The sequence below is a fragment of the Ambystoma mexicanum genome, chromosome 13, assembly GCF_040938575.1.
Source record: "Ambystoma mexicanum isolate Mex_15411 chromosome 13, UKY_AmexF1_1, whole genome shotgun sequence".
Classification (NCBI taxonomy): Eukaryota; Metazoa; Chordata; class Amphibia; order Caudata; family Ambystomatidae; genus Ambystoma; species Ambystoma mexicanum.
This window is the reverse complement of record NC_090938.1, coordinates 717020715-717041498: the sequence shown is the minus strand read 5'-3', so window position 1 is coordinate 717041498 and position 20784 is coordinate 717020715. Positions and strand designations below refer to the sequence as shown.

The following is a 20784-nucleotide window of genomic DNA, read 5'->3' as shown; positions in this document are numbered from 1 at the left end:
TGGCTCCACGCACAGCGCAGGCCACACCTTGGATGCTCTGATCTCTGCAGACCTCTTTTCTCTCGACGCACTTGAAGCTCTCCTCTCCTTCTCTTGCAGCCTTGCAGCCTCACACCTGGCACAGCCACTCTGCTTTAAAGTCACCAGACCCATGAAAAAAGTGACAGTGGCTGCCTTTGCCTCCACCTACTCTCCTCCACACATTCCTTTGGCTGACTCCCACCCTAACACAGCCCTCGCTAACCTCCTAAACCTCTCTATCTTCAACACTCTTGACACTGTGCACCTGCCATAACGGTCCGACTGAAGCATTCCAAAAAGTGAAACCCTTGGTAGGACTCTGATTTGCGATCTCGCTGCCCTTAAACGCAAATGTAGGGCCGCTGAGTGGAAATGGAATTAATCGGGCAGACCATCTGACAAACTGGCTTCTAGCGTCCTTCAAAGGCAATGTCGACTCTGCATCCGCTCCAAGAAAAGTCTATATTCAAGCCTACATCTCCACTGCATCAAACACAGCCAAGCGTTTCAAAGTCTGCAAGGAACTGGGCAATCCTTTAGCAGCCTCCTCTTCTGTCACACTCACCCAGGACCTGACTGCACACTTCATCACAATAACCCAAGACATCCTTTCCTCCCTCTCTTCCACCCCGCAGCATACACCAACATTGGAGACTCCGTTGCCCCCCTCTCCTTTCTCACCTGTCACACCTGATGAGGTCACCCAACAAGTCCGGTCTATGAAGGCCTCATCCAAACATGTGGAGTCCTGCCCCTCTAAAAACCATTAAGGACAATGACTTCCTTGCCCCAGCCTTGGCTGAGCTCTGCATCTCTCCTTTTCAATTGGAGTTTTCCCAACCGCCCTTAAGCACTCTCTTGTGCACGCTCTGCTCAAGAAACCCTCAGCTGACTCCTCCATTCTGGAAAACTACCGCCCTATCTCACTCCTTTCTTGGGCAAACTCCTGGAGAATGTTGCTATCACTCAGCTGACCCTCCACACTGAACCTATTGGCTGCTTCCATGACCATCAGTCTGGCTTTAGAGCATCCAGAGGCACAGACTGCTCTTCTGAACACCTGTGAAGATCTGCTCTCATGACACTAATACTCCTGTCCTCATTCTCCTTGACCTCTCCTCTGCCTTTGACACGGTTAACCACAACATCCTGATCGCACGCCTCCGGGACCCCCTGGAATCACAGGTCTGGCTCTGGCGTGATTAATCGCCTCTCTGACCGCCCATCCCAGGTGGAACTCAGCCTTTCTCTCGACTATTGCTCTCTCAACCTGTGGCGTTCCCCAGGGATCTAACATCTTTCCTTGGTTCTTCAACATCTGTCTGCTTTGGCACGTATGAGTGCCACTTTCACCTTTAACTTCCAGTGCTATGCGGATGACATGCAACGGTCTTTCAAGCTACCCTCAGCCGCCTCCCCCCCCCTCCTCGCTCGTATCTGATTGTCCGCTATTCAAACATGGTATGCCGCAAACTACCTCTGCCTCAATGCCAGTAAGACTGAGATTGTTAACGTTGGGACCCCTGCTCTCGCTTTCCCTCTTTTGCTCTGGCAGGCCTCCCTTGGCCCTGTACCCGCACCCTCTTGCGAGGCAAAAAACTTTGGGGTCATCTTCACCTCCACTCTCTCCTTCTCTCGCATTACATCTCTAATGTCTTGCTACCAGCTACACTGCCTCAGATGTACTTTTCCCTTGCTCACTTTTCCTCAGCGGATGACTGTCACCAGAGCCTTGGTTCTCTAGCCTGGACTATTGCAGCAGCCTCTTCCTTAACCTCCCTTCTGCCCTGCGCCCTCTGCAACTCGTCCAGAACAGAACCGCAAGACTGATCCTTGGCCTCAAGCCCAGGGACCGCATCTTTCCGGCGCTGAAATCTCTTCACTGGCTCCCAGTGGCTGCCATGATGTTCAAGACCCTCTGCGTTGTCCACAAGGCTTTCTGGGGCCTGGGACCCACCTACCTGCAATGCTGTCTTCCTAAACACAGTCCCTCACAAGCCCGCCCCTCATTTACCTCCAACCTTCTGCGAGTGAGCCGGTTCTCCAAGCAGAAATTTGGAAGGAGCTCCTTATCCTCAGCCGGTGCCTCCCTCTGGAATAGCCGCCCTTCATCTTGAGCCTGACCTTCTTGTTCCGGAAACTCCAAGACCTTCCTCTTCCTTCGCTCTCCCTCTACCCTGCTAACCTAGCCCTCTGCTCTCTCCATCCCCTTCCTTACAGCTTGCTGATTGGCCGCCTCTCACTGGTCCTGGGCACCCCTGCCAGTCCTCTCTCGGACTTGCCTCAGGGCCCTATTCCCACCCACCTTCACTGCACTAGAATAACCCAAGAGTGGCTCTCTGCACTTATCTCAGTCTCTGCTGACTGGGTGCACTTGGACGCCCCCCCACCCCTCCCGGTGATCTTCCATGCACTTGCATGACCCAAATGCAACGTGCCTGATGATCATCTGTCTCCCTTGTCCTCTCCCCTTAATTGCACCTGTAAACTGCAGAATCGCTGTCAGGCCTATTTGCTGTGTCCCAACTGTTAAATATATTTTACGCACTTACTCTTACTCTGCCTGTGCATACTAATATCGTCTCAGAATTTCAAGGGCTCTGAACGGCTGTTTTCCCTTTGTTCCCACCCTCCTTGAGTGCTTTGAAACACTTGTGTATAGGCGCTATATAAATATACAGTACAAAGCTGCCAATTAAATTGGGTTAGGTCAGTATAATTGTAGATTTCCAGATGACACATGCTGATAGACCTGGCTTATTTTTTATATATTAATCTGCCACCAGGCCCGCTCTTGCTTTTGGGACTTTGGGTTCCATCAGGCGATTTGCAGGCATGCACATGTTACTCTGTAACTGCCATTTTGGCCAAACTGCAAGGCAGCTTCTGAGACGTGTCAAAAGAATAGCTCAGCAGAGTTGCATGGCTCAACTATACTTTTCAGGCTGAAGAATTTACGTAAGTGAGTCTGATTTAACAGAGCTCACTTCCAGAGGCAGAAATTAATTTTGGGTTATAAGTCCGCCCTCACAGATGGCATTCTGTCACACGTGGGCCTCAACATTAGCATCACTGTGCATGCTCATTCAGTCACACTGCATGCTTGACAACACTACACCTCATCACCTCCCCTCTTCACACCATCTCCATTGCTCTTCCCTTTTTCAGGGATGAGGAGATAAACATTTCTGGAAGATTGGAGTAAAGGAGGCTTGCAGACACCGTTTTATGCTCCATTACATAGTTACCAAGTCTTTGAAGGTGAGCTAAATACAGCAAAGGGGGCGACAGGGCTTTTCACATGCTTTATTACTTACTGAATCTTTATTATTTGAGTTCTAATCTTCTTTGTCATAGCCCTTACACAGTGAGGAGACATTTTGAGTCACGTATAACTTCGTACCTTTTCCAGAATATATTCTGGGGAGGGGTTGGGCACACAACAAGAATTGGTAAAGCCACAGGTTTTGGCTATTGTAGTTTGTTGCAATTTTCATGTAAGTGAAGAGGGGGTTAAAAGAAAAACGCTGAATGTTTGGGCAGTTGACTCCTTACAATGAAACATCCAGAAAAAGGGGACTGGTTCTTGAAGATGAGGTAGGTAACCTCATATTGGTGAATCTATCAGGTGATAGAAACCCATAGATCCTTGCAGACGCCGACCTAGTAGGAATTGGCATCATAGCTACAGGTGCATGCAGTGTTCAGCAACTATTGCCATCATGCGTCCAGGAACAACAATCATTTTGCCAGGTAGAGGCGGGATATGCTCTGGTTCTCCATCGTATTGCTATCCTTTACCCGGCAATGCCATCAAAAGCCCAGCTACCTGCACGCTTTGAAGAATGTCTCTTCAAAATCACAGGCCCGCACATCTTTGCCAGGTTATGCCAACCAAATCTCCAGATACCACAAATGTACTACCCTGACAGCTGTTGCTTATGTACAAGTTTTCCTGATAGAAGAGCTTGACTTCGCAACAGCTGTAACATTTTTGGAGAAATTTAAAAGCAAAACACTTCTGAATATAGAGCTTAAATGTAAATATTCCCCAAATGTGACACATTTACTTATTTGACAATTTTAGTTTGGGCTACCTGTGCCATCTAGAAGTTTAACTATTCCATTACATGGGGAGAAAAGGCCTGTGAGGAGGGACAAAACCTATTGGCCCACACAATGCCTGTGGTCGTGCCAAATCTTATGGCCATTCCCACCCAGTTCCTGCCACTCCCCGGCCCGAAACACCTCATGGGAACTCTCATCTCGGAGTGGTAAGTTTGATGGTAAGGCTTGACTAAAACAAAGTGCCCGCCAGTGTTTTTTCAAAGCAGTCTTCAGAGAATTAATGTTTAATTTGAGTGGTAAACATGCTACTGGTGTAATAAAATGTTTTATGCAGGTCTGCCTTTTATTAGCACTGCATGTCCTTCCCTAAAGTCCTGTTAAAAACCAGCATTGGCAAACCGGTTTCGCTTGGGTATGTATTGGGCATATGTCCGGCACTGCTATTATATGCACAGGTACTCCCACCATATTGCAGCTGCTACCATTGCTGGCCAGTTGATACCCCTATGGCAGTGCCTGGCAAGTACCTTTCTTTTTTTAAATTTTTTTTTTAATTTTTTGTTTTAATTGTATCACAATTTTTACAAAAAAAAAAGGAAGATCGAAAGTCCTTATGACCTTGATTTCATCCTGATTTGGTTCCTTTACTTGACTTGACCTCAGTCCCGATTCTCAGATGAAGAAGAAGGGACTTCGACGTGATGTGATTTTTGTATGTCTTTGGGGATTGGACTTCCCTTCTCTTGTTCGATCTGTTACAAGTTCAGAGCTTTGAAGAACAAGGTCACTCCGATGGCAAAGCGCCTGTTACTACCGGACAGCATAGCCCATAGATCTTCCATGTCTAAGGTAGAGTAGTTCTTCAGTGGGTCTGCAAGGAATCGATGTCGTTCTGTCATCAGACCTGCGCATTCGAGAATCAAGTGTTTCGTGGTTTCTATTTTGTTCTCAGTTTTGCAGAAGCGACAGATATTCGTTTCAGCTTACTTGCGTATAGCCAGGATTTCATTTGTTTTCAGTTGGTTTAGTTTAAACCTCAGGAACAGTCGGCTTCACCTCTTATCAGGGAATTTCTGAAGATAGCCTTGTACCGCGTCTAACTTCATTGGAACACATTGGATATTTGCTGTCAGAGAATAAGTATTGGCAACTTCTTGAGTGTTAATCCAGTCCGCTTCGAGCATTTTTTTCGATACTTTGTTGGGATTTTGGATCCGTGTCTCCACGTTGAGGTCCAATTCCTTTAAGATGGTCAGATTTCGTTCTTCCCAGATGGAGAGCATACGATTGTCGCCGTTTTGGATTTCCTTTCTGATGAGGTCCAGAACTTTTGCTTCAGGCTCGTTGATTACTTTCCGGTACAACATAAGGCTTGCTCTCATTTTTGTTACTAAGAGATGGTAAACACAGTTCTTATTAAGGCAATAGGGGTGCAATTCGCCAGACCCAGGACTGACCGCCAGAAGTAGCTTTCAAATTTCTCCCAGATAAAGTCCGGGGCCAATGGCATTGCGTCCATGCCATAAATCAGGGCCGGCACCACTTTGGCCTTGAAGAATCTCAGCGTTGGAACGATCGAGAAACGACCGTATTTTCTATCCGCCGCCTTGGCTTGCGCGGTTAGGCTCTTCAGTTTTGACCATAGTGCTTCTTGCATAGTTTTTTCCTCTTTGTCATTACTTATCATAATTCCCAGGTATTTAAATGCTTTTACTGTTTCCAGGTTTTGCCCCTCACAGTGCCATGTGAATTTTTGTTTTTTCTTTGCAGACTGTCCAAGAATGAGGATTTTCGTTTTGTCTTTAGCCTTAAGTTGTTCTTTGCCATGAATACCACCAGGTTGTCTATTTGGCGCTGTAAGCCAATAGGCGTCAGATCCATCAAAATAATGTCATCGGTGTAGAGTAATCGTTCTATCTTAGAGCCGCCTAATGATGGAGGAAAGTGTCGGATCGCTACACTTGATTCACCGAAGTCTGCGATATAAGAATTGTACAACGTAGGCGCCAGAGGACAGCCTTGCTTTACGCCTCTTGAAGTCTCAATTTCTCTGATAGGCGCCCCTCGGCGCTGAGACGAACTTGGATGGAGGTTCCTTGATGTAGTGCTTTTATTGGTTCAAGAATTGAATCCGGGCAGTCTTTGGCTTCGAGTTTTGTCCAGAGACGTTGTCTATTGACCTGGTCAAAAGCTTGGACCAGGTCAATAAAGACAACGTAGATGGAAAAGCCACCTTGTAAGACTTTGGCTTTCAGAGCGCTCAGTAGCAAGATGTTAGTAGTGGTTCCTGAGTTCCTTATGAAGCCGTTCTAAAAAGGGTCCGCGAGATTGTTAACGCAAATCCAGGTTTGCAGTAAGTCTAGTACAAGGGATGCGTATACCTTCCCCATCACGTCTAGGAGGGCGATTGGTCTGTACTGATTACGGTCATCAGTAGCACCTCTCTTGAATATTGGAACGATGTTAGCTTTCTTCCAGGACGATGGAACTTCATTGGAAAGGTTGCAATTTGAGAAAATTTTACTCATTATGCTGGCCCACAACTCCGGGTGTTTTTTTTTAGTTCTAGATTGCTTATGCCATCTGGCCCAGGCGCTCTGGAATTGTTCAATTTCCTTAATTTAATGAGGATTGATTCCTTGTCGTCTGGAATTTCCCAGGGGGTTTTGGCTTTGGGTTTCGGCCTGTTTACCACTTGATTTATATTCGATGGTGAAATCGGAGCAAACAATACGGAGAAGTGGTTTATCCAAGGGCTCTCTCCTACATTATTTTGTATATTGTCATTGGTCTTGTTTGCGGCACCTTTGATTAAGTTCCAAAAGTCCTTCGGCTTATTTCCACAGATGGCAAGCAGCATCTGTTCGGAGTCGTTCTGGTATAGTTTATGCCGATGGTGTATGAGCCAGCTCTTATAGTTAGTGACAGCATTTGTCCAGTTCGCCAAAGTTTCGTTGGAAGGAGACTTTTGATACATTTTTTTCAGTCTCCTATGGAGTCGTCTTTATTTCTACCAGCTCTTTGTTATATGAATGTGGATAGCCAATCTGTGGTTTGGTTAATTTGGCTGATGACATCTGGAACTTGGTTAGTAGAGGAGTGTAATCTAGGCCCTCCCTGTTCCTTTTAGCAGATAGCAGGTTCTTGTGATCGATTCGAGTATAGCGTGCTTCAATCTCACGGAGGCCTTTTTCAGAGATTTTTACTCGTTTTCCCTTCTCCGACGTCTCTATTGGTAAGGAGCAGTTTGAAGATTGATCAATGGACACTAGACCTTCTGTGACTAAAAGGTTGTGGTCACTGAAAGCTGTTTGCACGATCTTGAAAGAATGAATTTCCGGAAGGCGATCTCTTGAGACGAATGTATGGTCGATCGTCCTTTGTTGCTCCCCTCTTTGCCATGACTGGATCTTGCGATTAGTCTCTTTACGATACCAGTGAAGGTTATACATATCTCTGGCTTCCATTAACTCATCAAGGAGTTTTCCTCTTTTTCTCGCCAGGGAATTCTGGTCTGTAGGTTTTTGGTAATTTCCAATCGCTTCACACTTCGCATTAAAATCGCCATTTATGATTGTGCTGTGATCCGGGTTTTTTCCATAAGCCTCTCCCATCACGTTCTCGAGGACTGAGGTGAATTCATCACTTATTGTCGACTCAGGGTTCCAGTAAACGTTTATCAAGAGGATTGTGCCCACTTTTGAAGCAGCGGAAAGTGTCTTACGTTTTAAGATTGTTGGTTGGATCCAGTATGGTGACGGGAGAGTTTCCAAAACATCAACTCCGGAGGCCGCTCCGACCATGGTTAAGAGTCCTGCGTACGGGCGTCCTGCTGCCCCTTTCTTTGCAGCTGCATAGATGATTTCATATCCATCCAGCTGCGGTTTGGAGGTCAGCCATGTTTCTTGGAGACACATAATGTCGAAATGCCCTAGGTTCACATCAGTTGCTTTAGTTAAATGCCAAAAGCCCCTCGTGTTCCAACAGCCGAGTTTTAGAAGCTTCTTTGGTGGTGTGTTTCCATCAGTTAGTTCTTCCTGGATTGACGGATAGTAGGTCGCGTCAACCACTGATCGTGGCTACTGGTTACCTTGCAGGGTCCTCTTATAGTTGGGCCAGGACCAGGGCGTTGATTGATTTGACCCTGTTACATCATGCTTGGTTGGTGCTTGTCCATTCCTTGGGAAACCGGGATGTCTTTCGTTTAGTGTTTGGTGCTGTTCCGTCCGTCCTTCGCCTTCTGGGGCGTTGTTATATTTTTTTCTTGCCCCCTGGTTGGATTTTTGAGTTCTGTGCGTGTCCGTTTTTTGCTCCTTATAAACCGGACGGATATGTTCCATCCTGCTGATATAATGAACACGCGTGTCTCTTTTCGGTGGTTTAGAAGTGTTGGGGTTGGGTATTGCCCTACCCACTTCTAGTGAAGAGTCCGTTTGTTTATTCAAACATTTTATTTCCACTAGTTCATAGCCCAACCGCAGGAGGGTTTCAGTTTCCTTCAATAATTGAGATTCGATGTTCTTGGATTTGAGATGTATATAGGAATAATCGAGTCTTCCAGACGTGCTTGCCTCCACCATCCAGAGGTCCTGGTTTCGAATATGTCTTAAGCTTGGAATTTGCCTTAGGATTTTTAGGATGTTAGTTCCGTTCATGGTCACTCTGCCCAGATTTGGGTTTGTGCTTTTCAATCTTAGAATACAGTCGCTTACTATTTTCTTAGATTCCATTTTTGGGGGTCTTTCAGGTTCCGTTCTTCTAGTGCCTTTAGAATTCGATTCCACCCGAGGGGAGTGTTGCACATGTGCGGTTACGTTTCTGCGACCCATTTCCACCTTCCAGTTTGACGTTTTTGTGTCTCGTTTCGTCGACGATGTGCTGGCTCAGGTGAGGGTCAGGCGTTTCTCCAAATGTTCGGACTTGTTCTATGCACTGGTTCCGTTCTATTTGTGCACGCTGAGTTCAACCTTGGTTTCGATACATCTCCAAATTGCAGTTTTTGGCTTTTTTGAATTTTCTCTGAGTACTTCGGCGATGATGCCGGGTGGTCATGTATTTGGACTTTGATCAGAGGTTCCTTGTTAGGGGTATCTGCTTCCACTTCCCCCACTTTTCTCTTCGGGGTTTTCCTGGTATTGTTTTCGTACCCAATCTCATCGATGGTTATCGTACTCCAGTCTGACTGGTCATCCACCGTGAGAACTGGGTGTATTTTCTTTGCCTGACTGCCATCTACTTCAGTGGCCTGGATCCCGCATGCAGGGATACCCTCCTTTGGTTGAAACATAGGGGTTACTCTTCTTGCAGCTGTCTTTGTTCGCCGCCGCGGAGCTTGTGGGCCAGACACCACAGCTGGCGTGTTCTTGTCTTTCTTGGAAGTAAGATGGACAATCGACTTTTGCTGAGAGAATATACCATAGGAAAAAACCTTAGGGTTATCCCGGAGGCCTTTGACAGGCCTGCTCATCCCTTCACCTGACTTTGTATAGGAGAAGGGATTTGGTGCGTGTTAGGTGAGACCTTCTGTTACCTCGTTTGAGCGATCAGCCGGAGAGACTTCATCCTCTTCCTCTATTATTGCAATTATCTCGTCTAGAGGATCCTTCTGTTGTACCATTGCTGATGCACTTTTTCTTGTTTTTTGAGCAGCTGTTAAGTCTGTCTCAGAATTGGCAGTCAACATTAGTGTCGGATTTCTTTCATTGCAGTCTGGCCCTCCCTTGGCGTTTTCTCTGACCGGTGTGAACAGCTCCAGAGGGGGCTGCATTATTTTGGGATCATTCCTGATGGGCGGTCCAACTGCCCTGGGTATCGGGATGCCTCCTGTCCCGACAATGTACCCTTCCAGATAGTTTAATTTTGACTGCATAGAAGCCAGCATTGACATCTGATCGCGGAGGATATCATTTAGGCTCTCATATAGCTTACTGAAAGGTGCCATCGCAATTGTTACAGTAGACATAATGGTCATTATGTCAGCCTTTTGTTGAAAAGGGTCTTATAACGATGGTTGTTGTGTTTCACTCAGTCTAGGCATGCGTATAGGAGTGTATACCAGCGTTGGAGTTTTTGCTGACTTTGTAGCACTTGCCCGCACACACTCATCATGCTTAGGCTCAACTGATGGCATTATGTTTCCTGACCTCAAAGATGAGCATAGTGCAGTTTGGGAGTCCGATCTCTGTAGGCTTGTGCTTGTCTCATTTCCTCGCTCAGAGGATGTCAGATGCTGGATTGGTGAAGTATTCGCAGGACTTTGGAGTAGCTGGAGAATTGTTTGTCTTTCGACTGAGCTTGTACTTTTGGCTCCAAGTTTCGCAGGGGATGGGCAGTCCCTAGCCTCCCCGTTCAAACAGTGTTCTTTTCTCACTGTTACAGTTTTGTTGGTATAGTGCCATCTCAGTGCCGGCAAGCTCTTTGTCAGCGTCTTTGTAGAAGCAGAGTCAGGAAATTTTAAAGGTGTAATCGCTTCTTCTGCGCAGCTTTTTAATGATGTCATTTCTGTTTCTGTTTGCGAGCAACTTTCCAAGATTTCACTGTCCGACAACTCCTGCTGCACATTCAGTCGAGTTTCTAATTTCTTTTTAAAGAAATCATTCATTGCTGCGACAGTAAAAGGCATGCCAGGTCCGTTCTTTGGGCCCATTTTTTTACTTAAAGGTACTTTTGGTTTTAGGGTCGCTCTTCTTCTCATCCTGTTAGGATTATGTTGATATATTTTGGTTAGTGCGGGGGTAAGTTGTTTAGACACACCATCCGTTTGAGGTCCTTGTTTATCTTTTTTTTTCTTTACTTGAATTGCCGCCCCATCATGCTTTTTTAGCATCGTTTGGTCGGCCACTGCATGTGAACCAGATGCACTGGAAGTGCCTGGCCCACAGCCGTGGTCAACTCCGTCCTGAGGATTGCAAAAGACAGGAGCGTGCAAAGGATTGACATTCTTGAGGTTTTTCGACACTGGGATGATTCTAGTGAGTCTGTTGGTGATGTCTATTAGTTGGACGTCCTCTGCAGTGATCTGGGCTTCGGTTGGACTCTCCAGGACCTCGCTCGCTTGCACGTTGTGGACTATAGCAGTGCATAAAGTTTCAGTTAAAAAATGCGTAGCATTTGTCAGTCTGACTTTTTCACCTTTTTTGGGAATTGTTGGAGTCGTAGTTTGCTGCGTGCGGTACTCCAGGTTGCTGACCCCGCTCAGACTCATAGCAGTATAGGTTTCAGTTACTTTGTTACTGGAGATGTTGTTTTCCAGACTAGATGTTTCGTTTGGGGTTTGTCTCTCCGGAGCTAAAGAATTACTCGAAAGGCTCGACTCCTCCTCCACACGGGAGGTAGACAGGACTTGCGAGTTTTGCTAAGCCTGAACTAAAGAAGCTGGTTTCGAGGACACGAGATCCGGCTGAATTTGATAAGTCACTCGAGGTGGCTGTGAGCCGGGTGGCGCCTCAGACGGGTTGGCCAGAAGAGACTCATCACATCTCGACAGATTCATCCTCGGTGTCTTCGCGGTCTTCACCGAAAAGTCTGGTGAGGAGTCAGGCGGGTCTGACGAGATTGTCCGCTTCGGTACCCGCTTCGGCACCGAAGACTTCTCGCCCCTCCTCTTCGAGTTCGGTTTCAGAGCACTGGCTTCCTTCGGTGCTTCCTTCGGTGGCCGCAAGACGCAGCGGGTGACCTCCATTTCAGGAGCGGGTGGCCCGGTAAGACTAGGAGCCACAGGGGCTGGCGGGGAGGCTAGCACAGGAAACGGGGGACCAGACAAGGGGGAGGCAGAGAAAGATTCCACCTCCAGGAGAGGGGAGGGTGCGGGGGGGGGGGCGTCATGCCTGCCCGATTCCTAATGCTGTATTTAGCGTAGTTTGCTAAGTCCTGGGCCCCTCGTCCCTAGTCCTTATAATAGAGGTTTGTTCAGAAATGATCACCGCCCCGTCACGGCGGCCGAGGAAGGTCACAAATCTCACAGAAAAAGGACTCGCCGCACAGACTGACAGGCAGGCTCCTCCACTCCTCCACTCCTCCACTCCCTGCCACGCTCTGCCAAAGTCTGCAGTCACTCCGCGGCAGAATTCTGTTTTTGAAGTCTTGGGTGAGCTGGGAAAACGAAGGCCACTGTAGAAAGACTCTGGGTCTGCCAAAGTCTGCAGTCACTCAGCAGCTCAAGTACCTTTCCCATGTGTACACAATTCCAACGGTTGACTTTGCCTGTGCTTGTATTGCTTTCTTGCAAGAAAGCAGATACATCGGCCCGATTAGTCCTTTCTATATTACGTGTCAGAAGTTTCACTGCTGCTGACAGTGGCAGGATAAGAACAATGGCATTATTTGATCAGCTGGCCACTAAAGGAGGGTATCAATGAAATGACGGATGAGAAGTTGGCCCATGGATGGGGGCATGAGCAATGTGGTTGGATTCTGGAGTGTCCGTACTCTTATTAGGGTCTTTATTTCAGGGTTGTGTTTTGGCCATGTACAGTTATGAGCAGATGCTTTGAAGTGTTCTGGCGATTGGCCCTCCAGACCGAAAACGAATCATAAAATGCCATAAGCTTTCTTTAGCACAAGTAATATTTGAAAAGGCACAGAATGTTTCACCCTTCATTGACATCTAGGCTTAGTGCGAGGAGGCAGACAACTAAGATGTAAGAATCAAGGTGCAAATCATAGTATCCTGGCAGTATCTTTTTAGGTAATGTGAAGGATATAAAACCTGCACCAGAGGCAGCGCACAAATGTTAATTGAAGCATTGAAGTTAATATCGGAAGCATTAAACCAGGGAAGCACACTGAGCTGTTGTGAAATAATCTGTTTTACTTTCATGATACAGGCTGTTTTTCTTTTTCCAGGGCAAGTTTAAGAGTTGTCTGAACACACTGAGGAAGAAGTTGGAGAGTGTTAATGTTCTGCACAGCAAAGAAGTGGAGAAAGTCACACAGCTTAAAGTAAGAGAACATTAACAGATAGTTAAACGCTGCTCATCACTAACTTTTGTTGGCGTTTAGTTTTGGGGTTATACTATTTGGCCCACGTTTGTGGCAGAGGTTTGCGGCCTCAGATTCTCTTTTCCCTGTTGTGCTTTGCACCTTCACCTGCACTTAATACAATTAAATCACCAACTGTGTTTTATTTTTTGTAACCGCTCCGCACATGGTCCGGTTATCCCTTGTGACTTTGGGCTGCCTTGAAGCTCCTCCACTTCCATACGAGGGATATTTCTAGCATTTATACAGCGCACACAAGCCCTCGGGCATCAGGGTGCTATGATCCAGTTACATGTATCCCATAAACCGGGAAAAGTCCTTAGATTTAATCCTTAGTCCATCGGTACATATGGATAGGCAGGGTAGAGAAAGACTAGGTACATACAGGTGCAAACATGATGATGTTCTATTAGTTCATGGGTTATAGAGACCATATCGACACCTAAACTACGGATTCTGTAGTCATGGCAGGATGCTAGTTGACTAGTTTAGGCGAATAACCAGGTTTTTAGGGCTTTTTCAAAAGGCCCATTACCAATGTTCTGCTCTTAGAGGTGGGAGGGCGTTCCAATGTTTTGCAGTGAGGAAACTTGAGCCTCCTGCTCTGGTTCTCTTCAATTTAGGTTGGGTCAGATTGTGGGTTTAAGGTGTTCTAGTAGGCCTATTTGTTTGATGCAGAACAATTCTTTGAGCTAGGTCCACTTTAATGCACCTGTGAGTGATGGTGAGTGCCAAGTACTGCTTTCCTCGCCTCCGACATATGGTGATGTCTAGGTAGGTTTAATGCCGCTCGTAAGGCATTGCCTGGAGGTTGTGTGAAAATGTGCCGGTGAAAAGGATATTGCAGTAGTCCAATTTAGCACCTATCACTGCTCATGCTACGGTTAGGTAGTCATCTTCAGATAGATATGGTATGGCAGCGATGAGGAGTTAGGTGGCATAAGCTGCGGATGAGGATATGGCATTGACTTGACGGGAGAGAAAGGGTAGCATCTAAGTAAACCCCCCCCCCCTGCCCCCCAAGGTCTTTACAGCCGTTGATACTGAGATCATCGTGCTGTCTATGTTGAAGGCAGTGTAATCTGTGTCCAATTTGTTTAGAATTGAGTGCGGACCAACTAGGAGTAGTTTGTCTTTTCATCGTTGAGAAAGAGGCCGTGAGTTGCCATCCATGCTTGGATGATGGTGTATGTGGTGTTTAGCAAGGGAGAGTCTTGGTGTAGTTGCCGGATGGATGGATGGATGGATGGATGGATGGATGGATGGATGGAGGATTTGTGTATCATCCACGTAATTTGTGTAAACCTCCTGAGCGTCTAGGTCGAAGAGAGGAGTGTGGGAGAGACACAAGAGCCTTGGGGTACTCCACATGTGATGGGAATGGGTGCTGGCGCTAGCTTGGTCAGAGAAAACCGTCATTGCTTGACCTTCTAGGAAAGAGGTGATCCAAGCTGCTGCTCTAAGAGAAGGCGGCTGCAGAGGTGAAATGGCAACATAAGACCCTGTGATCTACCAGGTCGAAGGCTGCAATAGGTCTAGGAGCTGCAACAAGGCTTGTTTTCCTTTGTCTCTAATGTCGTCCATTTGGTTTTTCAGATCAAGTAGTGCTGACTCAGTGCAATGGCCAGGGCGGCATCCTGATTGTCGGACACCTAACATTTGGTTAGTTTCTAGATGGTGTTGAATCTGGATGTTAGGCAGCTCTGTCTAGGACTTTGAGGAGGAACGGGACTGTGGTGATGGGTCTATAGTTACTTGGGATGGCTGGGTCTAGGAAGATTTTTTTTTTAAATATTTTTTAGTAACGGTAGGAGTCGGGCAGGGATAGGACTAATCCCGTCCTAAATGAAGCATTGATAAATGATGTGATGAAAGGAGCCAGTTCTCCTGCAGTCTTTTGATGAGTGGGGCTGGACAAGCGTCTCCTTTACATCTGGAGGGCTTAAGGCTCTTCAAGATATGTAGTGTCTGCTGTGATTATATTGTTAAATGTAAACTTCAGATGTACCACAATTGAAGTTGTGCTTGTTAGGGGAGTTTTGTGGTGTCCGGTTCGGAATGGCTTGTTTGATGGCAATTTTTTCTGTAGCAAATGTTTGCATCATGGCATTTTGTATTCTGGTGCACCAGGCAAGGTCTTTGTTCTCAGATGAGGCTTGTGCGATGGGTGATTCCAGCTCCCTGAGGATGGTATAAAGATGGTATAAAGCTTGCGCGTTTTGAGTTGGCATTAGTTATACGTGGAGGCTTTGGCTGTGGTGATGACCTGTTTGTACTGTTTGGTCGCATTGTTGAATTCCTGCTTGAGGGTATACGTGGGGAAGTTTTTCCAACATTTTTCTGCTGTTCGTTTCTTGGATCAGAGGTCAGCTAACTCTTGGGAGTGCCATGTGTTGATATGCACGGATAAACTTGCTAACCTTATCTGGGCCCCAGTTTTTCTCCCATCCAATATTTACACTGACGCTTAGGACATAGGCTGGACTGATAGGAAATGTTATGTTTTCACAGTGACTAAATGATCTAGCTGTTCACTTTTGGGGTGGTGGGGGGAGTGGGAAATTGAACCATTCTCTTTCTGCGCGGCGCGGGGGCCCGAGTGCATGATTTAGATGGCCACAGGTGTTAAGGCGAGGAGCCAGTGCTTGAGCTATTCACTGATGGGGGGGGGGGGTGTATATGCTTGAGCTGTTTACTGGTGGCGAGACCAATACCCTGTTCCAATGGGCAGTTACAACCTGCTGTGCCAGGTTCGCAGTGGAGTAACACTTGTTTCAGGGCTATAGAGGGAACCTCTCCCTTTCTCATTATCCGTTGTTTGATCAGAAAATCTAGTTTGCCATGGGCTCATCTCTAAAATAGAACAGATACTTCTGTAAAGATTTTAGAAATGGCAGACTCTTTAACAAATCGGATAATGTTTTAAAAATGTTATGAACATTACGATCAATACTGTTATGCGATATTACTCCCATGAACAATATATATGCACTCAAGAAAAACGAAAATAAAAAAAAATCAAATGTTATCATTCGCACAATATCTGGTATTTCATTTTCAGGCCTTTCCCTCCTCTGCCTCCGGTGTATCCTGCGTGGCATATCTTATTTGTGGCAGGCTTCCTTCTTCAGTGGGAAGTGGAAGACTATGCTTTCTTCTTTGAGCTCTATGTGAAGGTTACAAAAAACGTCCATTACGGAGATAACTCTAAAGCAATCTTAAGGCATAGAAAGTGGGTGAAAATTAGCAACAGAGTGGGGTGGACTCTGCTGGACCTATGCACCTACCACCCCAACACACTGAACCTCTACAAAGAGATCCACACAAAGAAATGCCAGCTCTCTACTTTCACAAATTAACTGTTCTCTCAGAACACCAAAAGCTTTCAACCCTGCCTACATCAAACCATTTCTAAAACACAGTTGGAGACTCCGAAGACAAGGCCCTGAAGACCTTTCCAATTTTCCTCCAATGTCTAACATATCTTACCAAACATATCCTACCTGGCCACAATTGTAGAGAACTACTTTATACAAATATTGGAGCACATAGTTTATAAACTCACAACATTACTCACAAGTTTGTTTCAGACCTATGAGACACTGAACGTGCATAAGTTTCCATTTGGGACAGCGTCAAAATCTCAGATGACAACATGAGCTCAGCACTTGTGCTCCTTGACAACTCCCCAGCCTTCAACACTGTTAACCACAGTATACTTTTTAAACGCTTTGAAGAAACCGGACTCTATTAAACAACTCTTTAATAGATGAGATTGTCTAAAGGACCGAAAATCAGTTCAAGCCCACAACCCCTTTACCTTTAGAGTTCCTAGATATCAAGCCTCTTACTTCTCTTCAACATCTGAACTTACTGTTACGACTTTGCAGAGGACACTCAAATCCTACAAAATGACGGAAACTCCAGCACCACACCCAGCAACAAAAACTGAACCTAGACATAATGGTATACAGGCCCTAACTAGTAGAAGTCAGTACAAATGGTTTTCGTAGTATGGCAGAGCAGCCAGGCTTATCTTAGGAGGGAGATGTGAGCTGTAGGTAAGTACAATGAACTCAGTAAATACATAGTCCCAAAGAAATTCTTAAACACTTGTAGTTTATTTTATGTACACAAGGTAAAGTTATTCAGGTAAATACTATTTTAACTAATAAACCCAATAGAAAATAAATGCAATACTTTGGATGAGTAAACAATAAGTAAAGAGTTGAATCGTTCACAAACACAGTTCAAAGTAATAATCACTTGTTATAGCAACTCGGTTCTGTTGTAGGAATAAAAAGGTTAAGCAACAGTAACAACAACAAGTGCTTGGGGTCTCGCATCTAGAGGGGATTTGGCGTAAACATGAGAAAGTTCCCTAACACTCGCACCGGACACACCTCCACCATGGTCTTGGGCAGTTTTCCAAATTGACCAAGAGCCTAGGCATTATAATAGGTAAGGGACTCGCACTGGAACCCCAAGTTAGTGCAGCAGTCCAGTGTACCTATCGTCTAAGCTCAGTCCAACAGATTATGCCCTACTTCTCCTTGGCACACAGAGCGCTGGCTGCTCTCCCTGATGCGTAAAATATTTACGGAAACGGCATCTACCGAGAAATCCCAGAGCACCGGCCCAAAAAAATTCCTATAAAACCAAAAAAAAAGATAGCTTACTTCCTCAGACTGAACAGAAGGGAACACATAACAGTGACTATAAAAAGAAGAAAGAAATATGTCCGTGCATGTCCCTCTGATTTTTCTGGTTCTGCACCTTCGGATCATTATTTGCGTATAATCCTGCCACCCCAAAAATCAGGGATTTAAATAATGCATAATACAGGTATTAAGTGAAAATGTCTTAGAGCAGTCTTTCTAATCACTGTCACAGCCCTGCTGCACACTGGTGCTGCAGGGGCTGACGGGCTTAATCGAAACTGGCAAGGGAAAACTGGTTTACGGGTTTGTTGTGGGGAGACTGTTTCTGAGGCTGGGGAGGGGGCGAGGCTGAAGGTGGTTCAGGGGTGAAATCCCTCATTTGTAACTGTGCGGGGGAGGGAGGGAATTTTGTATTTTTCGAATTTTAAATGCTGCCGAAAGTTTTTTTTTTTTTTTTTTTTTTTTTTTTTTTTTTTTTTTTGGTGTGGCCTTTTAATATTCGAGATTATAAAGAACCCGAATATAAAGTTTTCAAACTTCTCTGACATTGAACCGGAAAAAAGATATTTGTAGTCTGAGGAGTTCATCTTACACCTGTATTTCAGGCAAAATGTAGATGCAGCCACAAACAGAATTACCAGCCGGTGTGGAGAGACTGGGATAACGAAAAGACATCCCCCTGCATGTGACGCCAATAGGTGCCTGCACCACATTGCTCGTGTGCAAGACCACTCACCATCGGGATTTCCTTGATGGATACCCACTGCTGGTGGATCATCGGCGTCACTTGAACCACCGTGCCGAAGCATTGAGGCACAAATAACACCACAGTCAGCATGAGACCAGACAGCAATTCCCTGTCCTTAAGAAGGTCTCCTAACTTGCAACCAACCGAATAGGGTCTAGGCTGAAACAGTCGTGTATTTTTGCAGTTTCTGATACTGATAAATAGGTACTCCATGTTGTGTTGTCAAAACCTGTATGAAGCCCCCCCCCCCCCCCCCCCCCACCGTTTGAACCTTTTGGGTGAGAAATCACTAGAAACGCTCAACATGTACCATGTGCATCTCTCAATATTGATTAGTGTATCTTAAATGTTGGGAATGTGTTGGCACTCTCTGATCTGTGGTTATGATTGAATTGTATGAATTATGACATGTATTGCATTGGTGCAAATCTATATTAAACTGTCTCTTTTGGGGTCATTGTGACTTATGGGCTCGCCCTGATCACTTGTTTAAAGTTTGCAGTACTTGGGGTGATCAGGGAATTGCCAGGTGCCCCTTTTTTGTATAAAATGTGTACAGTCCATTCGAAAGGCAACATTTCACAGTTAATTTAGCTGCAACATTTAAACGTGAAGCCCCTTACTGCTATACTGTGAAACACAAACCACAAAAATAAAACCTGGAAATCCACTAATTGGCAAACACTGCCTGTCTAATATGGGACCATATAATAAGCCATTAAACTTTCAGCAGAATTCCTGCGTTTAAAATGAAAGCAAACTGCAGTGGTTAAAAAAAAAAAAAAACAGCACACACTTGCTGACCAATAAAATATAAAATGAACACTGCATTTAAATGAAACCTAGACTGTTATATTGGCCCACTGTTCTACATAACATATATGCTCCCCCGAGACCTTCGCTAATGGAAGAGCTGACATTTCTAGAACTCCACAGCGCCTAAAAGGCATCATCTAACAAAGTTTTAGCACCAAAAAACTCCAATCTTATTTTCAAGTTGCCTAGAAAAAGACAAATGTAAATTCTTATTTGCCTACCCAGCACTGCATTAAATGCAGAAGCACCCTTTCTTTAGAACCTGTCTAATGAAAACGATCCATCTCACTAGAAGCAAGACATTAGGTTCTACCTCTTGTCCAGCTACCAGATGTATTGCTAAAATGGTCCTGTGACATCCGATCCTTAATCTGGGAACCCACACGCGACCCTGTGAGTACCTTGCACTTCCGAGAAGAGCTGCAAAAAGGTGAAATCCTCTCGCGGGGCTGCTGGTGAGACTGTGGCCCATCGCTGGTTTTGGGTAGCCCAAGAGATCAGAGCCAACACCATATAGTTCCCTTGTTACCAGGACCCCACTTCACTCGTTCATCTGCAGCACAGTGGATTGTTCTCCAGAGCAGTAGGTGAGTGTCATGCCTGTCAGATCCTCTCATGCTCGGCACCCTGCACGTACAGCCCAGAGATCAGCCAGACCGTTTTATACTCGGTGGCGACTCTGGGGGAAGTTTTCTGGCAAACGCCTTCATTCCCGCTAATCCCTGTAAGACTTCTATCACACTTTTCTCTGCTGCCTACCTTCTGCCTTTCCCGAACGGACATTCCATACCGCTTACCAATTATTTCACAGGTATGCGCGAGTATGATCCTCTCTGTTCCTCCTTCATCTTCTCCAGTTATCCTGTCTCCACAAGGGGGTGAATATAGGTGAGAACTGAGTCCTGTGTTACTCTGCAATCAGTTCCTATCTCAACCTCAACCTCCCTTTAAAAGTCCCTGCCTATCCTGGACGTTCTTGTTCTAGGAATTCCTTAGACTTATTTCCAACCGGATATCGATCCATTTCAGCCTTCATTGCTTCAAGGATAGTGCACTGAACTTATGGACGCTATCCGGTGTGCACCAACCCGTCACTAGTGCGGCCCTCATTCCGTTCGGGTTAGTCACCTTACTAACTTCCCTTTTCCTTTCGTTGGATTTTGTTTTCGGATTTGGAATTCCTGGATTACAGTCCTCAGTCCATATAGCTGCAGGTTAGTGTATTTCTAATCTACCCATACCTAGTAATTAGTTCATGAAGAGTAGTGATTAAAACTCCTTGTCTTCTTTTCAGCAGACTGGTGATATCCTTTCCATATCTGGCCCTTTCCACTAATTACTCCCTCAGGCTGTTTTTATCTAGTCTGAGAGTGACATTAGTTGGAAGGTTTTTCAATCATCTAATTCCTCTTAGAAGTCATCCGGAATACGTCATTGTGAGAAGCCCGCCGGGAACTCAACTTGTATCCTTTTTGTATACCTGAGTATCCT

General features: G+C 45.6%; 1 protein-coding gene across 1 annotated transcript in view; it reads left to right on the top strand.

Moving 5' to 3' along the window:
- Positions 1-20784, top strand: part of LOC138521783 (E3 ubiquitin-protein ligase TRIM39-like) — a 287098-nt gene that overhangs the window by 14208 nt on the left and 252106 nt on the right. The window contains exon 2 of the mRNA XM_069634860.1: positions 12934-13029. Coding sequence (XP_069490961.1) covers positions 12934-13029 — 96 coding nt within the window. The remainder of the gene's footprint in view (positions 1-12933; positions 13030-20784) is intronic.